The following is a 24,570-nucleotide window of genomic DNA, read 5'->3' as shown; positions in this document are numbered from 1 at the left end:
TTTAAAAAAAAAAACGTATATATGATTATATTTTGCCCCTAAATTTTAAACAAAATTTTGAAATAAATAAAGTAAAAAGTTCTTAAAAGAACACATACACAGTTACAGGTTTACAAAAATAGGCAGACATTTTTGCAGCCAAGAATTTCAGAACATGAGCTTGAGCATGCTTGAGACTATTAGCCTTCAAAATCCGAAGAATGCCATGCCCGCCTCAGAGAAGAAACAATTCAATGTTTCGATGTCTTTGAAAGTCCCAAGATAATCTTCAGCTCACAGGTCCTTGCATTACTCGAGTTATCGGTTCTTGGAAATATTGGAGTGATATTAAGAGTGCTTCCTGTTTTCAGAAGATATAAAACACAAACATTAACTATCACAGCATAAATTAAAAAATACATGAAAAATTAGACAGAAGGTACCTCAGTCCGAATTGTTCGACTTCCTTGATGCGGACACGTGTTCAAATACATGTTAAATACATCGCGCACATTTTTTCCCTGCAAATATAGAACACCATATCAAGGAAAAACTATGTACTGCAAAATTCAGCTCATTGTGAACCAAAAAGTTCTAAATGTCACAGTTGGTAATCTAAATATATAAACTACAAAAGCAAATGTTAATGTTTATCAAAGGATAGTTCCTTGTATCTGAAGAAACTTAAAAAGGTACCAACATCGAATAGAAAAAACCGAGATTAACCGTCCTCCAATCATACCTTTAACTTATTATCTTCTTCTACACTCTTTTCCAACCCCAAAAGTCCACCAAAAGCAATTAATAAATGCCTGCCAAATTTTAATACAATCAAGTCAAGATGTATCATGGCATGAAACCATTTTATTTCCACATGACAGCATACTCATGAAGATTTTGTATGAATAAAGTTCAAAGAAAGAAGTAGATTTTGTGGATATTACAACACAAAAGCAGTGCAAAGAGCTAAGAAAAATTTACGGCCTTTCGATGTTACTGGTTGCTGGTTATTTGGCAAACTAATCACCGAAAGGGTAATTTGCCTTCTCTAAATGGTTGATTATTAGGTTGGCCAAGTTGGGGAAGCAACCACTATAGCGCTAGAAAGCCAACTAGGAAGAAAATATGTTCATTTCAAGCATATTATAACTAAAACACCCCTGCTGTTATATGTTATCTAACATTTTTTTATACCTATGTGGCAGGGTGAGCCAACCAATAATTACAAATAGATGCAACACTGAGGCAGATCATCGGAATGATTCTAAACATAGATTGATTCAAACAAGGATTTCAAGTAGAGAACGTAATTTGCTGGTGTAAGCTACATATATTCATTTGCAGCTATCATCTGATCCTTATATTTCTATTAAAAATTTTGCCTACACAAGATGCTCAAAACAATCCAATCGAGCAATCTAGTGGATTAATGCACATGCCCTGCGCATAGTATACAGGGCATACTGCAAAAATAGGGTGATGGTGCTGATGCATATTGAGTAAGCTTAGCAAATAATTAGTATTTTTTAATCATCATATAATTAATACCAACATTCAATGCCCGGTGCCTTAGTAGGGCTCAGATCTTGCAATGTAATAGGTTTTCTATAATCATGTAATAAACCAATAGTAAGTCCCACTTAAAGGACCTGATATGAACAAAAGTTACCTAAAAGCAGGTAAATTAAGCTGTGATGAATTAACAACTATCCCATGCTCTGATGTACCAATCAAGTGATCATATCCACCCTGCAACAATATTATAGAAGCTATCCTGCTGTTAGTGCTTGGCAATTAGAGAGGAATAAGCGGTGAGTTCAAACTATATTATCGAAGTATGAATACCTTGTATGGGCAATCGGAGAATACTGAACTGATATTGGAAGCATACCGCACTTTATACCCCCAATATGTACCTGTGTCTTCCCTAGGCTTGGAAGAGGAGACAACCTGGCGAGGTAAATCTAGAAAAACAACTTTATAAGCTTAAAACATATTTTCATATGTATCAGTGCTTGTACATATGATTGTAGACAAATTTTGTCGTACATCTTAAGTTCAAAATGATTTTTTTCCAGAATAGGACCATAGAAACTGTCTATCAAGGAAGAAATCATTATTTCATTATTAAACATCCACTAAATGCAAAATAAATCAACTTAAAACTTATATATGTAGTTAGGTTTAAATTTTCACACTCAATGCAATCAGCTAAATTCAGAAAAACAATTACATGACAATGAAACATGAAACATGAAATAGTAAAAGAACAATTTTATTACCATAATCCAAGTTTTGGTTAGTTCCCATTGCAACGGTAACTCTTTTTCCAGGCTCAAGTGCTTGATCAACCACAACATTCTGCATAAAGAACCATGAAATAGCCGAAACCAGTTCATAAGTAATATATTAGTATCACACTCCTTAGTACAAGTTTAATCTGAATAAGAGAATATATATATATAAGTTTTAAGTCATGTTTGAGCTTTCTGAATGCAAATTAGAAAACTACAAACTTTGTACAAGAAAATAATTCAGAGCAAATATGATCCTTCCCATCGCCAGCTTTATATGAAAATTTTTTTAGTGCTTGATACTGTAAAAAATTTATGGCAATACCAATAATTGAACAGCATGAAATTAGCAACTAAGAATTAAATGTTCATCAACAGATTTAATTTCTTTCCATTTATAACTTCTATGCTCAAAAAGAAGCTAAAGAAGCATACAGCTTTAGGAACTTTGAGCCAAAAGTACAAAAGAAAGAAAAAAGACAATAACCATAAGCTATTAACAACTTCAAGGGGCAAACAAGAAGATTTCCAGAATAATTTAACCATTAAGGACCAATATGTGGTCAAATAAATTGATAGCTATCATTGCCAGGGCTGGAGCCCTAGACCTTAAGTTGTCAACACAGAGAGTCAACCACTTGCTTCTTTTATTACTATTTGAGTAGAGATTCTTCCCCCCCCCCCCACAAAACCACCACCACAGTCAATGCATCCATTAAGGTTAAAATTTGCCGCTTGATTAAAAAGAAAAGAAATTATGCAGGCAGCAAGTTAAAATGAGTCACACTCGGACAAGAACAGACATACCTTATCTAAACCTACATCGACCACTGTTCCCATGGAGCTTGTGGGTTTTTCCTCAAGTGTGACACCTATAAAGTTACCACAACAAATGAAGTCAGCCAAAGGTTCAGTTCAGGCTCACCATTGATCAAGCATATCTTCTAGTAGGAAACAGATTGCTAAGATTCCCCATAGAAACTGCACCCAAGTTTCTAACAATCAGGAACCTATCCCAACCTTATCATTTTATAAAAGCCTGTAACCTCAGTTTCCAATCAATTCCCAATACAAATTACATCCGAGCTCCTTACATTTAAAAAGCATATCAATTTATCTGTCTGCATCTATCCTTCCTACAATTATAGACCTAGTAAGAAACCTATAACAATCACAAATCCTAGAAGAGCTAAGTGTATGTGATATTGTCCTCTAAATTTATCCAAATGAACGAGTGATCAAAAGGCAGCAGCCAAACTTTACCTTCCCGATAGGGAGCCCACTCATGCTTACGCAGATGATGGGGAGCATCAAGTGGAGGCAACATTCCCTACAATAGGCAAAGAAATGTAAAAATCGGCTTCAAATTCACTTCCATTAAAGAAAAAACAACAACAGCAAAATAATTTCATTAAAACTGTGTGAACTTGTTAAAAAGAAATTGATATTCACCACATATCTAAGGGAATTGTGCTTAGCGAAAAGAGCTTTTCTAAGATATTGCGGCGTCTCGAGATACTGCAAGATCCTAACAAGGAAAGCTGCCCCTCTATCATTTTCATTCAAATTATTTTGGTTCGAAAAAGCACCATTATTCCTCGAGCTACTCTTATTATCAAACACCACCACCTGCTTATACAAACCACTGATTACTTGGTATAATTAACTAACAACTTACAATGTAAGATTAAATAAGGGCTACTTATGATATTAGTCCCTCTATTATGCTAAAATATTTAATATCTCTGCTTTAATCTGGCATAATATAATAGTTGTTGTAATTAAAGTGATGACATTCAATTAACCATGTTCAACTAATAATAAATTCGCAGGCCGAACATGTTTTTAAAAAAAAAACCAACATCATCAGTTTAACGGAAACAACTAATAATGTAATCGGTTAGCACCAATTAATAACATCATGCCAAATTAAACTGAAGAAATTAATCACAAATTTCAGCATAATAGATGGCCTAAAACAATAATTAGACCATTAAACAAATAAGAAATTAGGTAAAAAAACACCTCATCGATCCGAAAAATAGTTGCAGCACGAGCAATTTGACTCGCTAACTGAAAAAAAAAAGGAGAAATTAAATGAAAATTTGTAACAGAGGGCAGAAAAAGTGAAGAGAAACAGAGGGATTTTCCATTACTCGAGTGGCGAGCTCGAGAGACTGAGCGTTGTCGACGATGGAACCAGCGATAGCTACGGTGACAGTGGGGGTATCGTCGGATTTTTTGGTTTCACCGTTGGTTTCTTTCTCCGGTTTGGTTTTTGGCTTCTTTTTACGGTGAGAATCCCCGGCGGCGTTGAGAAGAGTGAGGTCCGTTTGGGTTTCTGCTGGGCTGTTGGTTTCGGCTTCCCTTTCCAATCTCTTCTTATCCTTCTTCTTCCCCATTTCAGCTCAGTTAGTGTGTGTGCGCGCTGCGGAACTGAAACAGTGACACTGAACCCCGCGTTCGACAAAAAGGCTTTCGAGGGTTTTGAATTGAGATGCCAATTCATCTACGGTCAAATTATGCATTATATCGTATTATATTTTTATATATCTACAAGGAATATTTACTTATGCTGATGTGTAAAAATTATGGAAGAGTTTAAAATATTAATATCGACTTTTTCACTTAATTTTTGAATTATTTTACCTTCATTAGTCTCGAGATTTGATAATTTTTCTTAATCAAATTTTAAAAAATTATTTTACATTAAAGTAGAAATGACAACGAAATGAAGTAATTAGATTTTATCTACACTACTCTATTCAAAGCTTGACTAATCCGTTTTAACTTTAACCCTTTAAAAATTCAAAATTTAATAAGAGACTCAACTTTGATTTAAATTTAATTTTTTTATTTTTTGCTTTGAAGTAAGAACTTAATATATATATCTCGATTATTTCTCTTATTTCACCTAATTCATCTCGAATCTAATTTTCAAAAAAATCCGACCCAAACAAATTAGGTCTAGTTGGGATAGGTTAAGTTCTAAGTTTTTTACTATCCCTATGTTATGGTTTCAAATCCACAACTAATAACATATCTTGAATCCATTAGATTACTTGAATAACCTATCTTGAATCCATTAGATTGCTTGCTAATGATATGTTCCTACAAGAAATGTGTAAATTGTAAGAAAAATTTAAAGAATCAAATTTAGCTAAATTTTTCTTGGTATCATCCCAATATTTATTAAAATACATCTCCTTTAATTTTATAATTATTTTTATGTTTTTACAATTTATAAAATAAATTGGGACAAGTGCGAAAAGTTGTTAAGATTGAAAGAGTTTTGTGTCAAATTTGTACACTATATGGCTGGCCTCCAGTAGTAGTAGATCTTAATAATTAAATTCCCTACTTACTCTATTGGTATCATATTGAAGTGATGAATATACCAAACTAGAACATTGTCAAAATCGACCTGAAAGGATTGGATGAGTCATCAACCAGACTTGAATTTAATAAAAAATGCATTAACCCTGGTATGACATGATGTTTAAGCAAAGCATGTCTCCTAACGAAGCCATGGAACCAAATTTCAACATACACGAAGTTGTATGTGGCTAGATTTCTATAAATAATCTAGCAATGGGTGTAAGGCAAAGGTATAATTATATACATCCGGTACAGATATTCTCAACTTCACCCAAAAACAGAAAACACTTTTGATACAATTGTGCAGGATCAACTTTACGATATTGACATATATGTTAGATATAAGTATTTAACTGCAAATCTAAATTATTATCATGGAAATGCCAACTGATGCTTATTAGGAGGAAGACAATCTCATGCAAATATTTCATTACACTTACAACAGAATGATAGAGAAATTCGGTGCCCTTTTTATTATTTAGCTAAATCATCCATTTGTTTTTTTACATACAGATTTCCATGTTCATCCATCCTAATCATGGAGCTTCCCTACTGGCAACCTCCAATCCATTACCTGCAAATTAATTCTCATATATGAACCTCAAAAGTTTCTAATTTGCAAAATATAAAATCAAAAACACCCCATGAGAAAATGAATAACATATGAAATTCTTAATGTTGGTAAAAGTACCATGGAAGCTTTTCTAGTAGTAGATGGATTACATTTTGCCCCCCTCTATTCAAAAAATGGGCAAATTAGTCATTATACATTAGATCAAAGAGCAAGTTGATCCTCCTGTTAAAAATTCCATCCATTTCTACAATTAAAAACTAGTTTGTGTATGTCAGCATATGAGGTACACATGGCACAAGTGTCACTGTTTGATTATTTCGTTAGCCACACTAGTTTTTAACAATGTAAATGGATAAAATTTTTAACAGAAAAAATCAATTTGCTTTTTGAGTAAAGGGGCAAAATGCAATCCAACTCCTAGTACAGGGACCTCCATGATACTTTTATCTCTAAAAGTGTTCTTTTAAGCTATTAAAAAGAAGGATAAAAAGAAAACTCACCATCTGGATCAAAAAAGAAGATCTGCCTGACTTTTCCATTGGGGAGGGACCTCTGAAAAGTCTGAATTCCTTTATCCTGACAAATTCCCACAATTTCATCTTAAGACAAAAGGGTTAATTGCAACAAGCATTCTATATTATTGCTCAAATTTTAAATTAATCCTTAAAACTTTAAGAAATAAACCCTCAAAAGTATCAGGCTCTTCTGTCAAGTTAGACCCTAAATGCCATTATCGAATATACTTAAAAGAAGTAGATTAAATTGTAAACACATGTCTACTTATTATATTTATAGCTTTAATCTAACCTGTTGAAAAACAAATAATACCTACTAACTTTAGGATCATTTATTTTTCTTAGCCATAAGATTAAAGCTGTCCGTGCCGTAAGTACACTCATGTTCCAGTGTTCCAAGTTAGATCTAAGATGAAAGTCTATAGCTGACGAACAGACTTAATTAATGCAAGACTTAATTACATATTAGCACCAAACTATATTCGCTTTACCACTTAAGTACACAAAAGTAGGCCCTAAATTATCAATTTAGTCTTATTTTACCCAAAAAGTACACTAGGTCAAACTAGAACATGCAATGTGTCACACTCTTATTGGCCAGTATCGTGTTTGAGGTAAAATATGTAAAAATTAATAGTTTAGTTACCACTTTTGACAGAAAAAAAAGTAGCCAAATGAGAAATGCAGTATAATTGAAGGGCCAATTTGCATTTAACCCTCAATACAATAGTGAAAGTTCAATAAGTAGTTGGTGACCAACTGCAATTAACCTAAGACTAAATATATAACATATCAATCCAAACACGAAATCAACATGTTAAAGTGAATAAAAAAGCCAGAAAACTAATAGCAAAGGATTGTAAAGGGTACCTTGAGAGACTGAACAAAAGAATCGAAATTGGAAACGGTGAGGCAAATATGATGACCTCTAGGAAGATTACTAGGGTCAGCAACGGCCGCCGTGGAGCTGTACGGACCTTCGGGAAGTTTCGTGAGTGGGTTCCTTTCAATTAAATGCATGGGAAAAGATCCCGGAAGATTCAACCATATTACCTTGAATTCCCCGAAATCTGGGCTCTCAATCTCCTCGAACCCAAAGATCTAAAGCAAAAACATAAATACTCGATCGTTTTTTAACGTGAAAAAACAGCTAAAAACCTTTAGAACAAAAGAGAATTAAAGAAATTTTCTAAAGAAATTACCTCTTTGTAGAAATTAGCAAGGCGTCTAATGTCAGAGGATTCTCTGGATATGTGGTTAAGGCAAGCTGCTTTCGCCACCGCCATTTTCAGATACTCTCGTGTTCCTATGTTTTAAAAATCCGACACGGCTCTATCTTATATCGTGGGTTAGGCGGGCACGAAACGGCGCCGCTTGTAGTCCAAGATTGGTTATATGAAAATAGATACCTAAACGGCTAAACTATACAACTTTTGTCATTTAAGTACTTTTTTCTTTTTTGTCAAAGTAAGTACCTAAAGTTTTATTCGGTCACCTATATCACTTATGGTTAGTGTGAAAACAACGGTAACAGTAAGATTAAATATTATAACGATATTATAATATGAGATAAAAAATAAATTAAACACACAATACCGCTCATCCAAATCCATAATAAATCTAATCAGGGTTCACAGTAATAGAGAAAGTGGATCAAAAAAAAAAAACTCTAGTTTAAGATATCTAATGAAACCATAGTTAAAATTAGAGGTGTGCATGTGGCCCTACCCGAAATGTGAGAGGGTTTAGACAAAAATATAAGCCCAAAAAATGGGCTTGGACAAAAAAATAAGGCCGGTTTAAAAAACGAGCCTAGCTTCGAGTAAAGCATTTTTTGCTCGGGCCTAGTCCGGCCCGGCCCGAATTCACTAAATGACAAAAAAATCTATTTTTTAATATTATTTTATTATTATTTTCTCCCTATTTTGCTACTATTTTACTACTATGTTGTTACTATTTTGTTGTTATTGTTTGGATATTGTATAAAACTTATTTTATTGTTAATTTTTTATTATTTTAAAGACATTTGCTAATTTTGTTATTATTTTAGAGGCATTTGCTTATTAAGTTGCATCTATTTTAGTGTTATTTAAGTATACATATTTTTTAAAATTTATTTATAATTTGTTGAGAAATATTTATTTTGATGTTTTTAGTATTTTTGATGGTTTTATATATATATATATATATATATATATATATATTTTAAAATTATATAAAAATAATATAAAAATTAATATGAGCGGACCAGGTCGGGCTCGGTTTTAACATTTTTATTCAGGCCGAGCTTCGACAAAATTTTAGGCCCATTTTTGGGCCAGGCTAAGCCTAGGCCTGACAAACAGACCTAAATTTTTAGTTGGATCCAGCCCAACCCGACCATGCACACCTCTTGCTAGAATTGAGATTTCATTTAAAAAAATATATATATCAAATTTATGAAGTTGTGTCCACCACGTGGATTGTCACCAAGTTGAAAACAAAATATGCATGCATATATATACATGTAGCCAAATGCTCGGAAAAAAATTACTGTTCTATTGCCAATGACCTCTTAAGAACTTTGAACTTGAGATCGCAAGTATGAGTTCATACTAAGTAAATGTATGGGATTTCCTCTAATTTTATTTTAATTAATTATCTAGTTAAAGTTCAGTTATTTATTTAATTTAATGCTTATAACGATCCATTCTTTTAAAATTGTTGTGCTCTATACCATTTTTAAAAATCGAATTTGTGTTTTTTTTTTTAAAATGAAACATATTTATATATTATTTTATATATATCTAGACTTGTTCATGGGTTGAACTATCTAATTCAGCTCGAAGGTCCACTTGAAAAGTGGGAGAGTTTGGACAAAAAATAATGGCAATTTAAAAATAGATTGAGTCTCGGGTAAGACTTTTTTGGGCCGACCTAACCTGAATTTGCAAAAAAAATAAAAAATATGTTGTTTTTTATTTTATTTTATTGTTATTATTTGAATATTATTATTTTTACTATTTTAATTATTTTTGTCAACTAGTTACATCCCTATAAGTAGAGGTGTGCATGGGCCGGGCCACCTGGCCCTGCCCGAAGGCCCGCCCGAAATTTAGGAGGATTTGGATAAAAATATAGGCCTGAAAAATAGACTTGTGCAAAAAAATTGACCCGAGCTCAAATTTCACTGTGCTCGAATTCACTACATGACAAAATATATATATTTTAATATTATTTCCTTATTGTTTTCTCCCTATTTTGCTACTATTTTACTATTATGTTGCTACTATTTTGTTGTTATTGTTTAAATATTGTATAAAATTTATTTTATTGTTAATTTTTATTATTATTTTAAACACATTTGTTAATTTTGTTATTATTTTAGAAATGTTAATTTTGTTATTATTTTAGAAGAATTTGCTTGTTAAGTTGCATCTATTTTAGTGTTATTTAAGTATACATATTTTTTAAAATTTATTTTCAATATGTTGAGAAATATTTATTTTGATTTTTTAGTATTTTTGATAGTTTATATATATTTTAAAATTATATAAAAATAATATAAAAATTAATATGGGCGGGCCGGGTCGGGCCCGAGTTTTAACATTTTTATTTGGGTCTGGATTGGGCAAAATTTTAGGCCCATTTTTAGAGCTAGGTCGGGCTCGGATCTAGCAAACGGGCCTAAATTTTTAGCTGAGCCCCGCCCGAACTCAGCCCGGCCCGGCCCATGCACCCCTCTACCTATAAGCATACAAAAATCTTAAATATTTTGTCGATACCAACAACACTTAATAGAGCTTCAATGCACTCAAATTTACGTCCTCCTACACTAATAATAATATTGATACCAATCGAGCTAAGACTCAATAAACACCATAATCAAATTAATAGAGATTTTAAAAATCATGTGAGAGGAGGAAATTTTTCTTCATTTTATTGAATAATAACCATACATGAAAAACAGCTCTTGAACAAGGACAACGAAAGAACATGCAATTAAAACAAAGCAAAGATCACATATTGTTTTATTGTACAAGAACAAGCCTGTTATTATTAGTGTTACCGTTTCTCATACCACCACCAAGCTCTCCCTTAGGCACCGTCACAATAAGCTCCCCATCCTCGTAAATAGCACTAGCCAGCTCTGGTCGTGCCATCTCCGGCAACCTGAATCGCCACATGTCGAGCTCTATATGATCCAATGAACAAAAATCCACCAAATTTTCTGACCTTATTACGATCCTAGTAACCCCAGGGTGGATTTCCATTGCATGAGCCCTCACGACATCGCCAATCCTCTCGTCCGTTTCAGCCACAAACTTGAAACGATCGGAGCTTTCTTCCACCGTCACATCGGCGTCCGACCTAAATGGTAGTTCCAAAACGCGGCCGAAGAGGTGAGGCAACCGCCTGAGCTTCTTGCGAGGTCTCTCGGCTTCAGATCTTGGGTCCATCTCATATTGGATGGCAATGTTTCTTTTCTTAGGCGATGGGTGGATTCTCATGGTTTCAGATATGAGGTTTAGGGAAGTTTTTCAATAATGCTTGGAAAAGAAAAATTAATGGTAACACAAAATGGTGCTTTGGTGACGAAAAAAAGTAAAGATATTTGGATTTGGGATCAAAATTCTGATCAAGTTATGCAGTGAGAGAAGTGAAATCATAACATCAATGGTCTCAATTCTTAAAAAAAACAAATAAATAAATAAATAAATAAATTATTTTTCCTTTTTTTAAAGACTTTGTTAAAAACAAAATGCTTACGAAAAAAGAGTTGAAAAGGTAATTAGATTTTCATGGTCAGTTAATTATTTTGGAAATTTTGTTTAAAACCATAATAAGAATTTATCCGTAATTTTTAATTATAATTTAATTTTACCATAATATTTACATTAATTGTAGGTGATATGTATACCGCAAAATACTCGGAGCCAAAGGCTATAAAGAAAAAATAGTGTATTTATAAATAAATAGTTTAGTGTATTAAGTCTTAATTCAACTGATATAAGCATTGTCAATACACTAAGAAGTGAGTTCGAGTGCATTGAAGTTTATGGGTTAGAGAGAAGCTATGCTTAATTTTAGGCATTTTGTAGAAAATAACAGATATGATCAGAATCTTGTGAAATTTTTTGTTTAATTAGTGATGAATAGAGTAAATATTATACGACGTATTATTGTTAAAAGGTAAAAATGTATATATATTTAGAGTTGGTATTTGATATATTAGAAATGCACTTTTTTAAGTTAAAAGATTACCATGTGATCTTTTTATATATTTAATTTTTCTTTATGGTAGTATACCAAAAAATTTTCATATATATTTACATATTGTTAGAATTTATAATTAATTGATTATATTAATAATTTCAATCAGAATCAATCATTGTAATTAGGGGCGAGCAAAATCCGATTCGATTCGAAAAACTCGATAAAATTTTTAAATTTTGAATTAAATAGTTTGAGTTATTTGGATAAGCTCGAACAAAAAATTAAGTTTTTTTTGTTTAACTCGAATATGAATTACACAACTCGAGTTATCCGAAAATCCGAATAAGAAAATGCAAAACTACCCCATTTTGATAAATGTTTAACTTTTCTAATATTAAAAGTCAAAACCATTAAGTTAAAAGGCAAAACTATGTTCTTTTAATAAATCTTTACTCATTAAGTTAAAAAGTAAAACTGTTATATTATTTATGTAGGTAAATAATTTTATACTTTGTTTACTAGTTAAATTATCAGTTTGTGTAAACGTAACATTGAGTATAAATAATAGGATTCGTTAACTTGACTCGACTCGACTCGAAATTTTTTGACTTGATTCAATCCGATTCAAAAAAAATTCAAATAAAGTTCGGTTGCTGAAATATGATTCATCAACTTGACTAATTCAAAATTTTTTGACTTGGTTCAACTCGACTCGATCGAATACTTACTCCTAATTGTAATCATTGAAGGACTTGAGCGAGCGAGTACAGAGAGCTCGAGAAAACATTATTAACTTGAAAGAGCCTCCCTTAAGGGTGGATCCTAGAGCAAAAATTTAGGTAAAAACTTGTTATTCCAAAAGCACTCGTCAGAAAAGAAAAGAAAAAAAAAGTAGATGGTCAACAAGGAAAAAAAAAATGGTTTCTTTATATGTTCTATGAATTGGGTTAGTTCAAACGAGTCTATTTAATCAGTTAACCTCTATGAAATGCTCTGTGTGTATTCGTCACGAGCTTTGAGCCAAGGCCTAATTATTAGATTTTTTTATAATCCAACTATGAAAAGTTACAAAATGATCACCCAATTATTTGACTTTTTCTTTTTTGATCACTTAACTATTTGAAATTTTCTTTTTTAGATTGTTAAATTATTAACGAAAAGATAACTTGAAAGATTTTAAAATTGACTTATTAGCAAATTTGACCCTTAACATTTATAGTTTGTATTAATTTAGTCTTGATTTCAAAAAATTAACATTCAACATTTACACATTATGTAATTTATTTATTTATTTGCGATTTTATTTTTATTTGTGACATTAAAATTAATTTTTGAAAGAACAAGAAAATATGTTAATTATTATATTGAACTTTTGGAGTGTTTTTATTTTTAGTATATTTTTGATAACATTGAGGATTTATATATATATATATATATATATATATTTGTAGTTTTTTAGGTGGGAAGGAATTACACCATAAGTAAATATTAAGGAGTTAAATTTTTTTTGAATATAAGATTAAATTGACACAAATTAAAAAAAAAAAAAAACTTTGGTGGGTAGAAGTTTAGTTTACCCATAATTTTTTTAAGGAAAAAACCAGAGCTCACTCTTGTAATTTTGCTTAGGGTTTTCTTTTAATCAAAACTAATCTGATTCTCCTTTCTACTCCAAAATCACCAAAAGCCCAGATTTTGTTTAGAAATTAGAAAACTCCATCGTTTATACCGCTGTTAAATACCTCCATAGACATCATCCCCTCAGAAAAGTAGAAGCTTCTCTCTCCCATTAACCCTAACTACACAACAAATAAAATTACTTCAAAACAATAGGATGGCAGAAGCAGAGGTAGGATCTGGTGAAGGAAAGCCCCAAGAGATGTCGTTGAAGGATAAAGGGAATGAGTTTTTCAAGGCTGGGAACTACCTTAAAGCTGCTGCTCTTTACACTCAGGCCATTAAACAAGACCCTTCAAATCCCACTCTTTATAGGTAAATCTTTTTTGTCATCACATTGGATTTTGATTTATTGAGGTTTTTTGGGCATTATTAATGAAATGCAATCTTGGGTTGGTTGTGAAATTGCCCACTTTTTGTTTCAAAGCATTCTCAAATGTAAGGTGGAACTAGTGTTAAAAGCTCTTTTTAGCTATTGGGTTTACTCTCTCTCTCTCTTTTTAATAATTATCCTATGGTTCATATATCATGTCCCTGATCAAATTCTTGAGGATCCTGATATGTATGGCATGTATTTATGTTTTTAAAAATCTGGGTTTATCTCATTTGCATCCACCATTTATTGTTGGAGTGTTTAATAGTCTATTGAATTTGCTGAAATACCTATGGCATGTATTTATGTTTTAAAAATCTGTTTGAAATTTTGTTCATTTGCTTGAATGGTTCCTGGATGGGAGTGTTTAATAATCTCTTGAACTTGCTCAAAATACCCTTTGGGTATATGGTCAATAAGAACTATCATATAATTGAAAGTTAACCCTCCTGGGATTCAATAAATTGAGTGATTTTAGTTTTAGGCCTTTATTGATGAATGTGGGTTCATTTTTTGTATTTCTTTTTTTGTATTTTTTTTTACTTCTCCTCGCATTCCATATATGAGAACTTGTATGTGTATGGTGTAGCTGTGATTTCTTCTTTTTTTGCATCAATGATACAATTTCAATGTTCTATTTTATTTAACCAGCAATCGAGCAGCAGCGTTTCTACATTTGGTTAAACTTAACAAAGCGCTGGCTGATGCTGAGACAACAATTACTTTGAAACCTCAGTGGGAAAAGGTAGATTTCTGTATTGTCTATTTATTTGGAGGGCGGTGCTGGACCTAGGGCAATTGCAGCAATTGCATTCAGATAGTCATCAAAATTGAACTATTTAAACTGTGTGTTTTGGTATATTTCAGGGATATTTTCGAAAAGGATGCATTTTAGAGGCTATGGAACGATATGACGATGTAAGTACCTATATCCCTCCTTGAAACGTTGATAAAGAGACTATGCTATTTGTTTATGGTCCTGATATTCCAAACATTAAATTATTATAGGCTTTAGCTGCCTTCCAAATAGCTTTGCAGTACAACCCACAAAGTGCAGAAGTCTCAAGAAAAATTAAGAGACTTTCACAGCTTGCAAAAGATAAAAAGCGAGCTCAAGAAGTGCAAAACTTGCGATCCAATGTAGATATAGCAAAAAGCTTGGAAACATTGAAATCTGAAATGGTGAGTTCCTTGAGCAAAAGTGTATGTACATGTATATTGTACTTAATTATTTTTCCCTTTATTTGTATATTCATGTATGGTTTGATTATGGTTTCTGTTTTCTTTTCTCATTTTCAAGTGTTGTCTGTCAGCTATGACTATTCACTATCCTAGTGATATTCTTGCATGCTGTTATAGAGATTTGATACAATTAGTAGGATTATTTTCATTGTACGTGTTGATGAAAAAATGACCTTTCTCTTTGCAGTCTGAAAAGTACAAATCGGAAGATAGTTGGAAAGAGATGTTTTCTTTTCTTATTGAGACAATGGAAACAGCTGTAAAATCATGGCATGAGACTTCCAAAGTGGATCCTAGAGTCTACTTCCTTCTTGATAAGGAGAAGAGCCAAGCCGATAAATATGCTCCAGTTGTCAATATTGACAAGGTATTAGACATTCAAAACTATCTAATATATGATCACAATCAATTCTAGAAATAAGTATTAAAGCTGTGTAATGTATATTTCCACCATATATTTAGGAAAATGGTTCCCAATGATAGCTAATGAAAAGTTCATCTTTCCTCTTGTTCCAGGCTTTTGAATCGCCTCATACGCACAGCAGTTGTTTTTCATTTCTTAGGCAATATGCTGAAGATTCTTTCTCTAGAGCAGCTTGTTTAGTTGCTCCTAAAAGTATCATAGCTTATCCACAGGTAACTTCATATTTGTTCTAAATTGATATAGAAACTTGGATTGTGGACATAGGCAACAACGATACTCTTAAATGCTACCTTATATTTGCAAAATCTCCTGTCTTGTGCACTCTTTTCAATTTTCTCTGTTGTAGGGAATGTACTTGTGGTATAATATATTTCTCATATGTTAATTTAGATAGACTGATAAGTTTTAAGATGGTACACTTGGTTGAAGACCTGAAGTGATGGAGAGCTTGGCTTTTAATCTATTTCTAATAATAAAAAATGGGATTGCAGTTTATGATCCTTAAAGATTGTGGCTAATGGTTCTAGCAAGCATTGTCGTATCTTCTACATTATGTGTCGTCTTCCATTTGTTCTTCAGAGAATCGAATAGTGCTTCCTTATTTTATGAAGCGCTAGTCATTTCTTTTAGTAGTAGCGAGGCAGCTTCAGGCTGATTTTCAATTTGTTGCTGGGTTAACAAATCCTAGCCTTTGAATCTACTGACTGATTTATTACAAACACTGGGAACTTTTTGATATAAATTTATCTTCATTGGGGTTAGTGGACAAGGAGATGTCTTGAGTCTTTTTCAATTTTGCACGCTATCTCGAGTCCTTTGATTACTGTTTACATCAAGGTTATTTGATGGTTTATTTACTGCATAGTTTAAGATTCTAAGATTCAAGTCCACAGACCTCTGAATCTCTGATTCAATGCCCATCTTTGCAGGTCTGGAAAGGTCAGGGTTCAAGGAAGTGGAAGCATGGGCAACATGATGGTTTCTTTGTTCAATTCGAGTCACCACTCTTGCGAAAACTATGGTTTATTTCGAGTTCCAATGAGATGGGGAAGACACTGTGCAGGTTCATTCTCTCTCTGTCTCTTCATGCATGCTCACACTCATCTATATATAGGTGTAGACAATTAGATGTAATAACTTTGGTACTTTAAATTGCTAAATACGAGACATTTGTGAATGCAGTCCCCTGAAAATGTATTCGGTGAGTTCATTCTCTTAAAAGTTTTGCAAATTTGCTAAAAAAAGTTGCCTTCCTAGCTGCTGCAACCAGATGAGAAATCATCATCTTAAAATATAAAATCTTTTTGAAAGTATGACATAAAAAAAAATCAGTATGCATGACTTTGTCTAATTGATCCTAATGCTTCAACAGTATATTAAATATGCTATGGTTAAACTGATTACTCATTAACTGATATATTTTTTTTAAATGATTCAAGTCCGAACATCTTTGCCTATTTCAGGGATCCAGAGGTTCTAGATATAGGTGCACATGAAGTACTTCCACGCCTTTTCAAAGAAAATCTATCCAGTTCCTCATGAGCTTTATCTTAGGCTGAAGGAAATTGCTAGGCATGCCGGTGGACTTTGATTGCGAGGTTTACATATGAAAAAAGGTACCAACAACATAGCGTGCTTGCTTGTTACTTCGAGCTGTATATGAATTTCCTTTTATATGTGAAAACTCGCCAACTAGGTACACTTTTTCGAGTCACATAGCACTCATTTTCTTGGTTTTGAAAAATTTTCTAAAGAAGTTTACAAGCCTTTTTTGAGTGATTACATTTTATGGGTGTTTGTTAAAACTGCTTTCTTGCCTTAAGTGATTCGCGGGTTTCGGTTCTTGAGTTGGTTATATGTTGGAAGAACAGTAAAGCTAGTTGGTGTAGAACTTATTCTCTTGTTTTCTGTTGTAATTATATGTAGAAAGTTATCGATAAGGGCTGATGTAGTTTTGTTTCATTTATGCATGAAGGGTTTCTTTCTTTTAAGCTCACATCCCTCCTGCCAGTCTTTAATCTACATTTCATGGACTCTTTAATAATGGTTGCCATATTCGTGTCCAAAGTCCAATACTTCATTATAGGATAGAACACATAATATGCGTAAAACGAGTCAGAAATGCATGTGTATATATATATATATATCTATTTGTTGTATGTTGGAGGAAATTGGGTAAAAGTACCATAAAAACTCTTGTACTAGAAATCAAATTACATTTTGCTCTCTACTTAAAAAAAGGGGTAATTAGTCCCTCTATAGGCATTATTAAAAATTTATCTATTTCTACTGTTAAAAATGAGCTCTTGTACTCTAGCATAAGGTATATGTAGTACATCACGTGTAATTGTCTGATTATTCCAATAGCCACGTCAGTTTTAACAAAAGAAATGGATAAAAATTTTAATAAAAACAATCAGTTTGCTCTTTGATCTAACTAATAGGGATGAATTTGTCTTTTTTTTAATAAATAGAGCAAAATGTAATCTGATTTTTTGTACAAAGTTTCCATGATATTTTTGCCTAAGAAATAGGTTTTCATTCACAAAATCACGTCTCTTTGACGGGGGTATCGGCAAACTTCCAAGCATAACTGGCAACTTCTCTTGTGCCACTCACATCATCAATAGGCACGGCATCACGGATTTCTTTCAAATGCTCTTGGGTAAGCTTCAATGCCAAGGATCCAACATTGTCTTTAATGTTCTTAAAAACGAGATAACGAGATTCGAGGGTCATTATGTGCAACAATATGAAAGACTCATCAGTTCATTTGCAAAATATAGAGCAAAGGAACCCCCCCAAACATGCCAGGGATAGGGATTATGTCATCACCTTGGTGTATAAGCCATGCTAAAGCTAGTTGAAGAACCATGGTGGCATGCTTCGTAGCTAAACCCGAAAGTCTCTAAATTCTCCCCGTGAAACCTCGGATTACTTCCTGTTACATACACAAAAGTTAGGAGTAAGTCGAAGAAGGCTTAGTACATTGTTTTAAGAGCCACCTAAAATCAAAATTCCATCGGGCAAGCTGTCCACGATGGCCTTCCTGTCGAAGAAACCATGACCTAGAGAACTATATGCAACTATACCAAATCCGAGTTGTCTGTAGCATTTAGGGAAAGATTGAAATCACAGGCAAAAGGGGGGAAAACCAATGCATCTTAGGAATCGAGTTTCTAATCTACCAGCAAACCGGAATGATCTCATCTTCGATTTTCCGAGTCCAGAGAGAATACTCCATTTGTAAGGCAGTAATGGGATGAATTGCATGAGCTCTTTTTATGGTGACAGCACTAGCTTCAGATAACACAATGTACTTTATTTTCCCTTCTTCCACCAGCTTCTTTAGCTCCTCCATCTGCCATATGAAACAGCAAATTCAAGGCAAGCTAAAATAAACCAAGAATGTCCGGTCGATACTTACAGTCTCCTCTATTGGAACCGAAGTGTCCACAAGATGTTGGTAGTACAGATCGTTATAATCCACATCGAGCCACTTGAGACTAGATTCGCAGCAGTATCGTACTTATTCGAGGGTACCCTTGATGGCGAATTGTAACCCAACACAACAGTACTGAATTCCGTCGCAAGTTGAATTTGATCTCGAGGAAGCTGGTTCAAGGCCTATATGTTCAAATGCAAACGGTTACCTGGGCTATTTCGTTACAAAAAACATGTTGGATGTTTCGATGTACGATCATTATCGGTTGCAACGTTTAAGCGATGCAACGGTACCTTGCAGACCATGATCTCATTTTCGTGGTTTTTGCCGTAGACATCGGCTGCATCAAAGAAGGTGATGCCATTGCTAAAATCTTCTTTTATAACAGAACATCCATCTTGGTGTGAAAGGGGGGCATTTAATATACCAGAAAGGCCTCCACATCCAAATCCTAGCCTTGAAACCTGTAGGCCAAAGGGTAAGATAGAGAGGAAGAAAGGGACTAAAATGGTAATTCAACAAAAAAGCTACTAATAATTGTAGAAAACATGAAAAAATAATTTGAGGGTAAATTCCGCTATTAGTCCTTGTATTTCATGTAATTATGGATTTAGTCTTTTCATTCTAATTTAGTCATTTTTAGTCTCTTGTATTTTTTGAATTTTGAAATTTCAACCATGATTCAACCGGTCGTCGTTAAAATCCAGTATTTTCAAGATCTTATCACGTGTGTGGCACCATATCAATTTGTTATTTCACACAGAAAAGCCATATCATTTTAGTCAATGGATTTAATGGCTATTGTTTGAGTCAGAACTGAAATTTTAAAATTCGAAAAAAGTATGGACTAAAAATGATCATATTGGAGAGTAGAGGTTAAATCTACAACTTATACATAGGACGGAACTAATAGCATAATTCGACCTAACTAATTTAATTGCTACTATTTTGGGTTCAGTCTAAAATTTCAAAGTATGAAAAGAACAAAGAATAAATTCGGCCTAACTTATTTAATTGCTATTGTTACTATTTTAGATTAGGACTAAAATTTTAAAAACTCAAAAAGTACGAAATTAAAAAACATCAAAATTAAAAGATAAAATTAAACTACATAATTTAGACACGATACAAATTTAACCTAATTTTGTCGTAGTTTTAAGGTTAGATTATGTTATTAGTCCCTATACTTTATAAAAATTGTGGATTTAGTTCCTATAATTTGATCATTTTAAGTTTTTGTACTTTTCGAATTTTAAAATTTCTATCCTCACCAAATGATAACTGTTAAATTTACCAAGTTAAGTTCTGTTATTTCTAAAATTTGATGCGGCAAACATATTATCATATGTTTAATGCCATGTCAACTTTTATTTTTATTTTTACATATTAACGATTATCATTTACGTCAAGAATGTATTATCTTCCTATTTAATGGCTGGGAAAATTAAAAATTACACCATACAAAACGAGAATATATTTTTAACAGATTCACATATCCCACGGATAATACTATTTAAATTGCACTAAAATAATAGCAATTAAATCCAACTCAAAATAATAAATAGAGTTTTTTTTTTTAAATGGAGAGGAAATGGAGAAAAATATGGGGTTTAATTGGTTTGCTTCTTTTGAATTTTGTGAATAATGTTTCGTCGCTTTCGCTTACCATAACCAAAGTCGAATGCGTATACGAGATCGTCCGATCCGAGGGTGACATCGTTTCCGGTAACTTCGTTGTCGTTGATCACCATATTTTCTGGTCCTCCGATCACCCCGGCATTGATTTCAGTGTAACTTTTGTCATCCCAATCTCTCTATATTTTTGTTTCTTTTTTCGCAAAATTCATGTTGATTCGATATTTGAGATTTTTATTATTGATTTTAATGGTTTGTTGTTAGTGTTGAATATGAGATTTTATTGTTTCAGCTCATGAATTTATTATCAGATTATATTATATGAATTCGAAAATTCGGATTTAAATTTTTTCAGAAAAATTATGATGATTTTTGCGATTGATTTTAATGGTTTTGTTGTTGGTGTTGAATATGGGATTTTGTTGTTTCAATTCATGCATTTACAGTTGATTTATATTATTTGGATTCGAAAATTCATATTCAGATTTGAATTTTCTTTTAAGATCAATGATTTTTGTGATCGATTTTAATGATTTGTTGGTGGTGTTGAAAACAAGTTTTTCTGTTCAATGCAGATAACTTCTCCTGGGGGTGACATCCTTCATAATTTGAAGGGTACATCCGGGGATAAGTTTTCGTTCAAAGCACCACGAAGTGGACTGTACCAGTTTTGTTTCCACAATCCCCTTTCTACACCGGAGACAATTGCCCTCTATATTCATATCGGGCACATACCTAACGAGCACAATCTTGCCAAAAATGGTTCCTTGTATTTTTTCCCTTTGAACTCTATTCCCAAGTTTTAATTTTTGTTATTACTAACAGGGTCAATTGCATTTGAGGTTTTTAACTATTACCCAAATTTTAAATTAATGTCTAAACTTTAAAATATTCTAATCAAGTCCTTAAAGTATTAGCATCAAACAACTACTTTCGTTAGCCTAGCTATTAGTTTAGTTGTTAAATGTCAACTCAGATCTAATCTTGAGCATAAGTGTGTACCTATTGCATGTTCAACTTGGACCGACATAGTCTATTTTTTTAATATATCAGATCTAAGTTGGTCATGTGATAAAAACACATGTGTTTATAATTTTAATCCACGTGTTTTAAAATATTTGTTTTACGATACATATTTGAATTAATGTTTAATGCCTAAATTTACAGCTAGGCTGACAAAGAGGTTTGGATAATATAATAATAATAATAATATATTTTGATGACTTAATTAAAATATTTTAAAATTTTCAAATAAATTAAAATATGAGTATTAAATAACATATGTATCAAATTATAAGCACATGTGTGCTAGTGCATGACCAACATGGTTTTGATGTGCTAAAAAAGAAATAGTCGTCCTAAATTTTGTTCATATTATTTATTAAACATATTAGATTTAAGTTGTTTATACGATAGATGTATTCGTATCTACAATTTAATCTATATGTTTTATATATACTCAATGTTAAATCCGAAACAACTCTTTTAACACTTAAAATGATAACTAAGTTGATAAAAGACTTGATTATTACAATACCGAGACACTGATTTCCTTTGTTACAGAACATGTGGACCCAATTAATGTGAAAATTGCTGAGCTGAGGGAGGCTTTGGAGGCTGTTACAACCGAGCAAAAGTACTTAAAAGCACGTGATGCTGTTCACCGTCGTAGTAAGTTTGCTTAAATAAGTTGTGAATATTAATATCTCTTTTATATTAGTATATCTAATGATACGGTATTTATACTTGGATGCAGCAAATGAGAGCACGAAAAAGCGTGTGATAGGTTACACTGTTGGGGAATACATTTTGCTAACAATCGCTAGTGTACTACAAGTTGTATACATCCGTCGTCTCTTCAGCAAATCCGTTGGATATAATCGAATTTGAGCCACACTTTAATTTTTATTATTGAAAACCCGAGTCTCAATTGCGGTTAGAGATGACAATTTATAGTGCAAATTTAATTTTTTGTAAATATTCAATTCATTTTTTTTATTTGAATATTTGTGAAAATTAAATTCGAATTTTGATTTTTATTAATTACTATATGGAGCAAGTTCGAAATCCAAATACGTTTTATTTTTTAAAATGAATTTTTTATTGCACATCACGTCTTATTATTATTTTTATTTATTAAATTTGAATATTTAATGAATTTAATTATCTTACAAATAATGTTTATTTAAATACTTAGTTTTATATGTGCAAATTCAAAATGTAAAAATACCAGATTTAAAAATAAAATAAAAAAAAAGATATTGAGTTTATTTTTTATTCAAGTTAGACTTGGCTCCACATGTGAAAATAAATTAATACTCTTACTAACCCTAAACTTTAAATTAAATTCATTAATTTAAAAGGTTAAAATATGTCATAAATTCATTAACTCTTTATAAATTTAGAATTTAGTCCCTATACTTTTATTTTAAGAAGTTTAGTTCTCTTACTTTTTAAAATTTAGGGTCAACCCTACTAACTTCTTTTGGTTAAATTTGTTTGTATAACATTTTGAAATAAAAAATAATATTGTAATGAATTTGAATTTAACAAAATAATTTTAACACTATTAACAGTTAAACCTAAATTTTAAAATATAAAAAATAAAAATACAGGGATTAAATTCTAAATGTTCAAAAATACAACAACTTCTGATAAATTTTAACCATTTAGAAAACCCAAATTCATAAATCTTAACCCCATAATTACGTTACCTAATTTAATTTTTTTCTTGAAATTAATAAATAAAAATATTTTTATCTAATAATTTGTCTTTTTATGAAATTGAAAATTCCATAACTGTACCCAACGCCGCTTCCCACGCCACCATTTTTGGTGGATAAGTTCTGACAACTCCTGCATTAAAATATTATTCAATTTTCCTAAACTACCCTTTGTTCTTTAATTATGATTTTAGTAAAAAAATTTATGGGAAAACTTTTAAAATTAAAATCATTATAATTAAAATGATTTTATCCATTACATCAAAATAAATTATTTTAAATCTTAAATTTTGTATTTATTTTATTTTATTAAAATAAAATCAACAACGCACAATCTTTTTCTTTATCTTGGAGTAAAAAAAAGATAATATTTACTTCCAAATTTATTTATTTTTTAGAAAAAAGTTAGATTATAAAGCAAAAATTAAGGTTATTAAATTAATCAATTTGGGTATTAGATATTTATTTTTCTTAATTGAAAAATTGTCGACCATTTCATTCTAAAAGATTGTGATTTTTTTATAGGTTAATTTCAAGTAGAGGTACTCATGGTAGGGTCAAGTCGGGTCTAAGTATAATATTAACATACTTTATTCTTGGCTAACTCGGCCAGAAATATGAGCCTAAAATTTTGTTTAAACTCGCTCATATTTACAAAATACTAACCCAAGCCCCTTTTAGACTTGCCCATATTATTTTTAATTTTTTAAATATTTATATTATATTATTTTAATATTAAATAATATTATATATTTTTTATTTATTAAAAGTTTTTATATAGTAATCTTAACATTATTTTAACGTTTATATTATAGTAGTATTATATATTTAGTATAGGTTTATTTTTTAATGTACTAAGTATTATAAACTTAAAAATGGGCGGCCGATCTCGAGCCTTAAATGTTCAAGGTCGAGCTCGGCCCATATTTTAAATATGCCTAATATTTTTGCCCAAACCCTCCCAAATTTCTAGCATGCCTTGGTTCAAGCAGTAATCTGGCCCATGAACAGTCTAAGTTTCAAGTACTTACTTTTTACTCAACTAAGGCAAAAATTCTCTTTTTTTTTTAAATGAGACGGTCGACTAATTTTTTAATCAAAAAATAAATACATAA

The 24,570-nt window shown here is 31.8% G+C and overlaps 6 protein-coding genes across 7 annotated transcripts; 2 read left to right on the top strand and 4 right to left on the bottom strand.

Annotated features, from left to right (window-relative positions):
- Positions 1–4,818, bottom strand: LOC108480795 (uncharacterized). Its single transcript, XM_017783895.2, has 11 exons — positions 4,430–4,818; positions 4,299–4,346; positions 3,726–3,902; positions 3,537–3,603; positions 3,081–3,145; positions 2,262–2,340; positions 1,825–1,943; positions 1,649–1,728; positions 722–791; positions 423–500; positions 1–340 (listed from the first exon to the last, which is right to left on the bottom strand). Exons 1-11 carry the CDS (start codon positions 4,673–4,675, stop codon positions 269–271), a joined length of 1,101 nt encoding a protein of 366 aa, XP_017639384.1. The 5' UTR covers positions 4,676–4,818; the 3' UTR covers positions 1–268.
- A 1,199-nt stretch (positions 4,819–6,017) lies between these two features.
- LOC108480980 (glyoxylase I 4) lies at positions 6,018–8,123 on the bottom strand. Of its 2 annotated transcripts, none has more exons than XM_053031585.1 (4): positions 7,943–8,123; positions 7,611–7,841; positions 6,726–6,824; positions 6,018–6,225 (listed from the first exon to the last, which is right to left on the bottom strand). In XM_053031585.1, the coding sequence occupies exons 1-4, from the start codon at positions 8,024–8,026 to the stop codon at positions 6,184–6,186; spliced, it is 456 nt and encodes a 151-aa protein (XP_052887545.1). In that variant the 5' UTR covers positions 8,027–8,123; the 3' UTR covers positions 6,018–6,183. The 2 variants fall into 2 exon arrangements, with proteins under 2 accessions (XP_052887545.1, XP_017639628.1); XM_017784139.2 differs by having other exon boundaries at positions 6,726–6,801; positions 7,943–8,118.
- A 2,510-nt stretch (positions 8,124–10,633) lies between these two features.
- Positions 10,634–11,405, bottom strand: LOC108481295 (uncharacterized). Its single transcript, XM_017784448.2, has one exon. It carries the CDS (start codon positions 11,228–11,230, stop codon positions 10,751–10,753), a length of 480 nt encoding a protein of 159 aa, XP_017639937.1. The 5' UTR covers positions 11,231–11,405; the 3' UTR covers positions 10,634–10,750.
- A 2,044-nt stretch (positions 11,406–13,449) lies between these two features.
- LOC108483739 (uncharacterized) lies at positions 13,450–17,643 on the top strand. Its single transcript, XM_017787301.2, has 8 exons — positions 13,450–13,928; positions 14,638–14,731; positions 14,854–14,904; positions 14,995–15,168; positions 15,416–15,595; positions 15,745–15,864; positions 16,582–16,715; positions 17,116–17,643. The coding sequence occupies exons 1-8, from the start codon at positions 13,771–13,773 to the stop codon at positions 17,192–17,194; spliced, it is 990 nt and encodes a 329-aa protein (XP_017642790.1). The 5' UTR covers positions 13,450–13,770; the 3' UTR covers positions 17,195–17,643.
- A 958-nt stretch (positions 17,644–18,601) lies between these two features.
- LOC108481293 (probable aldo-keto reductase 1) lies at positions 18,602–19,874 on the bottom strand. The gene is given in 5 exon segments (XM_053019594.1): positions 18,602–19,013; positions 19,080–19,207; positions 19,210–19,279; positions 19,391–19,599; positions 19,859–19,874. Coding segments are annotated over 5 exon segments (600 nt in total). The 3' UTR covers positions 18,602–18,836.
- A 771-nt stretch (positions 19,875–20,645) lies between these two features.
- LOC108483740 (transmembrane emp24 domain-containing protein p24beta3-like) lies at positions 20,646–22,791 on the top strand. The gene is made up of 4 exons (XM_017787302.2): positions 20,646–20,887; positions 21,308–21,494; positions 22,296–22,403; positions 22,489–22,791. The coding sequence occupies exons 1-4, from the start codon at positions 20,678–20,680 to the stop codon at positions 22,620–22,622; spliced, it is 639 nt and encodes a 212-aa protein (XP_017642791.1). The 5' UTR covers positions 20,646–20,677; the 3' UTR covers positions 22,623–22,791.
- Positions 22,792–24,570: the final 1,779 nt, after the last annotated feature.

Source organism: Gossypium arboreum, chromosome 1 (genome assembly GCF_025698485.1).
Source record: "Gossypium arboreum isolate Shixiya-1 chromosome 1, ASM2569848v2, whole genome shotgun sequence".
Lineage (NCBI taxonomy): Eukaryota > Viridiplantae > Streptophyta > Magnoliopsida > Malvales > Malvaceae > Gossypium > Gossypium arboreum.
Note: the sequence above shows the minus strand (reverse complement) of the source record. Positions and strands in the feature narration are given on the sequence as shown.

Coding starts and splice junctions, on each gene's coding strand:
- LOC108483739 (XM_017787301.2), top strand. CDS start 13,771: ATGGCAGAAGCAGAGGTAGGATCTGGTGAAGGAAAGCCCCAAGAGATG. Junction 15,596..15,744: donor CAGTTGTCAATATTGACAAG/GTATTAGACATT, acceptor CTCTTGTTCCAG/GCTTTTGAATCGCCTCATAC. Junction 16,716..17,115: donor ATGGGGAAGACACTGTGCAG/GTTCATTCTCTC, acceptor TGCCTATTTCAG/GGATCCAGAGGTTCTAGATA.
- LOC108480795 (XM_017783895.2), bottom strand. CDS start 4,675: ATGGGGAAGAAGAAGGATAAGAAGAGATTGGAAAGGGAAGCCGAAACC. Junction 1,729..1,824: donor TCTCCGATTGCCCATACAAG/GTATTCATACTT, acceptor ATATTGTTGCAG/GGTGGATATGATCACTTGAT. Junction 341..422: donor GTCGAACAATTCGGACTGAG/GTACCTTCTGTC, acceptor TTCTGAAAACAG/GAAGCACTCTTAATATCACT.
- LOC108483740 (XM_017787302.2), top strand. CDS start 20,678: ATGGAGAGGAAATGGAGAAAAATATGGGGTTTAATTGGTTTGCTTCTT. Junction 20,888..21,307: donor ACCCCGGCATTGATTTCAGT/GTAACTTTTGTC, acceptor TGTTCAATGCAG/ATAACTTCTCCTGGGGGTGA. Junction 22,404..22,488: donor TGATGCTGTTCACCGTCGTA/GTAAGTTTGCTT, acceptor ACTTGGATGCAG/CAAATGAGAGCACGAAAAAG.
- LOC108480980 (XM_053031585.1), bottom strand. CDS start 8,026: ATGGCGGTGGCGAAAGCAGCTTGCCTTAACCACATATCCAGAGAATCC. Junction 7,842..7,942: donor TTGCTAATTTCTACAAAGAG/GTAATTTCTTTA, acceptor TTTTTGCTTTAG/ATCTTTGGGTTCGAGGAGAT. Junction 6,226..6,725: donor CTTCTTTTTTGATCCAGATG/GTGAGTTTTCTT, acceptor ATTAATTTGCAG/GTAATGGATTGGAGGTTGCC.
- LOC108481295 (XM_017784448.2), bottom strand. CDS start 11,230: ATGAGAATCCACCCATCGCCTAAGAAAAGAAACATTGCCATCCAATAT.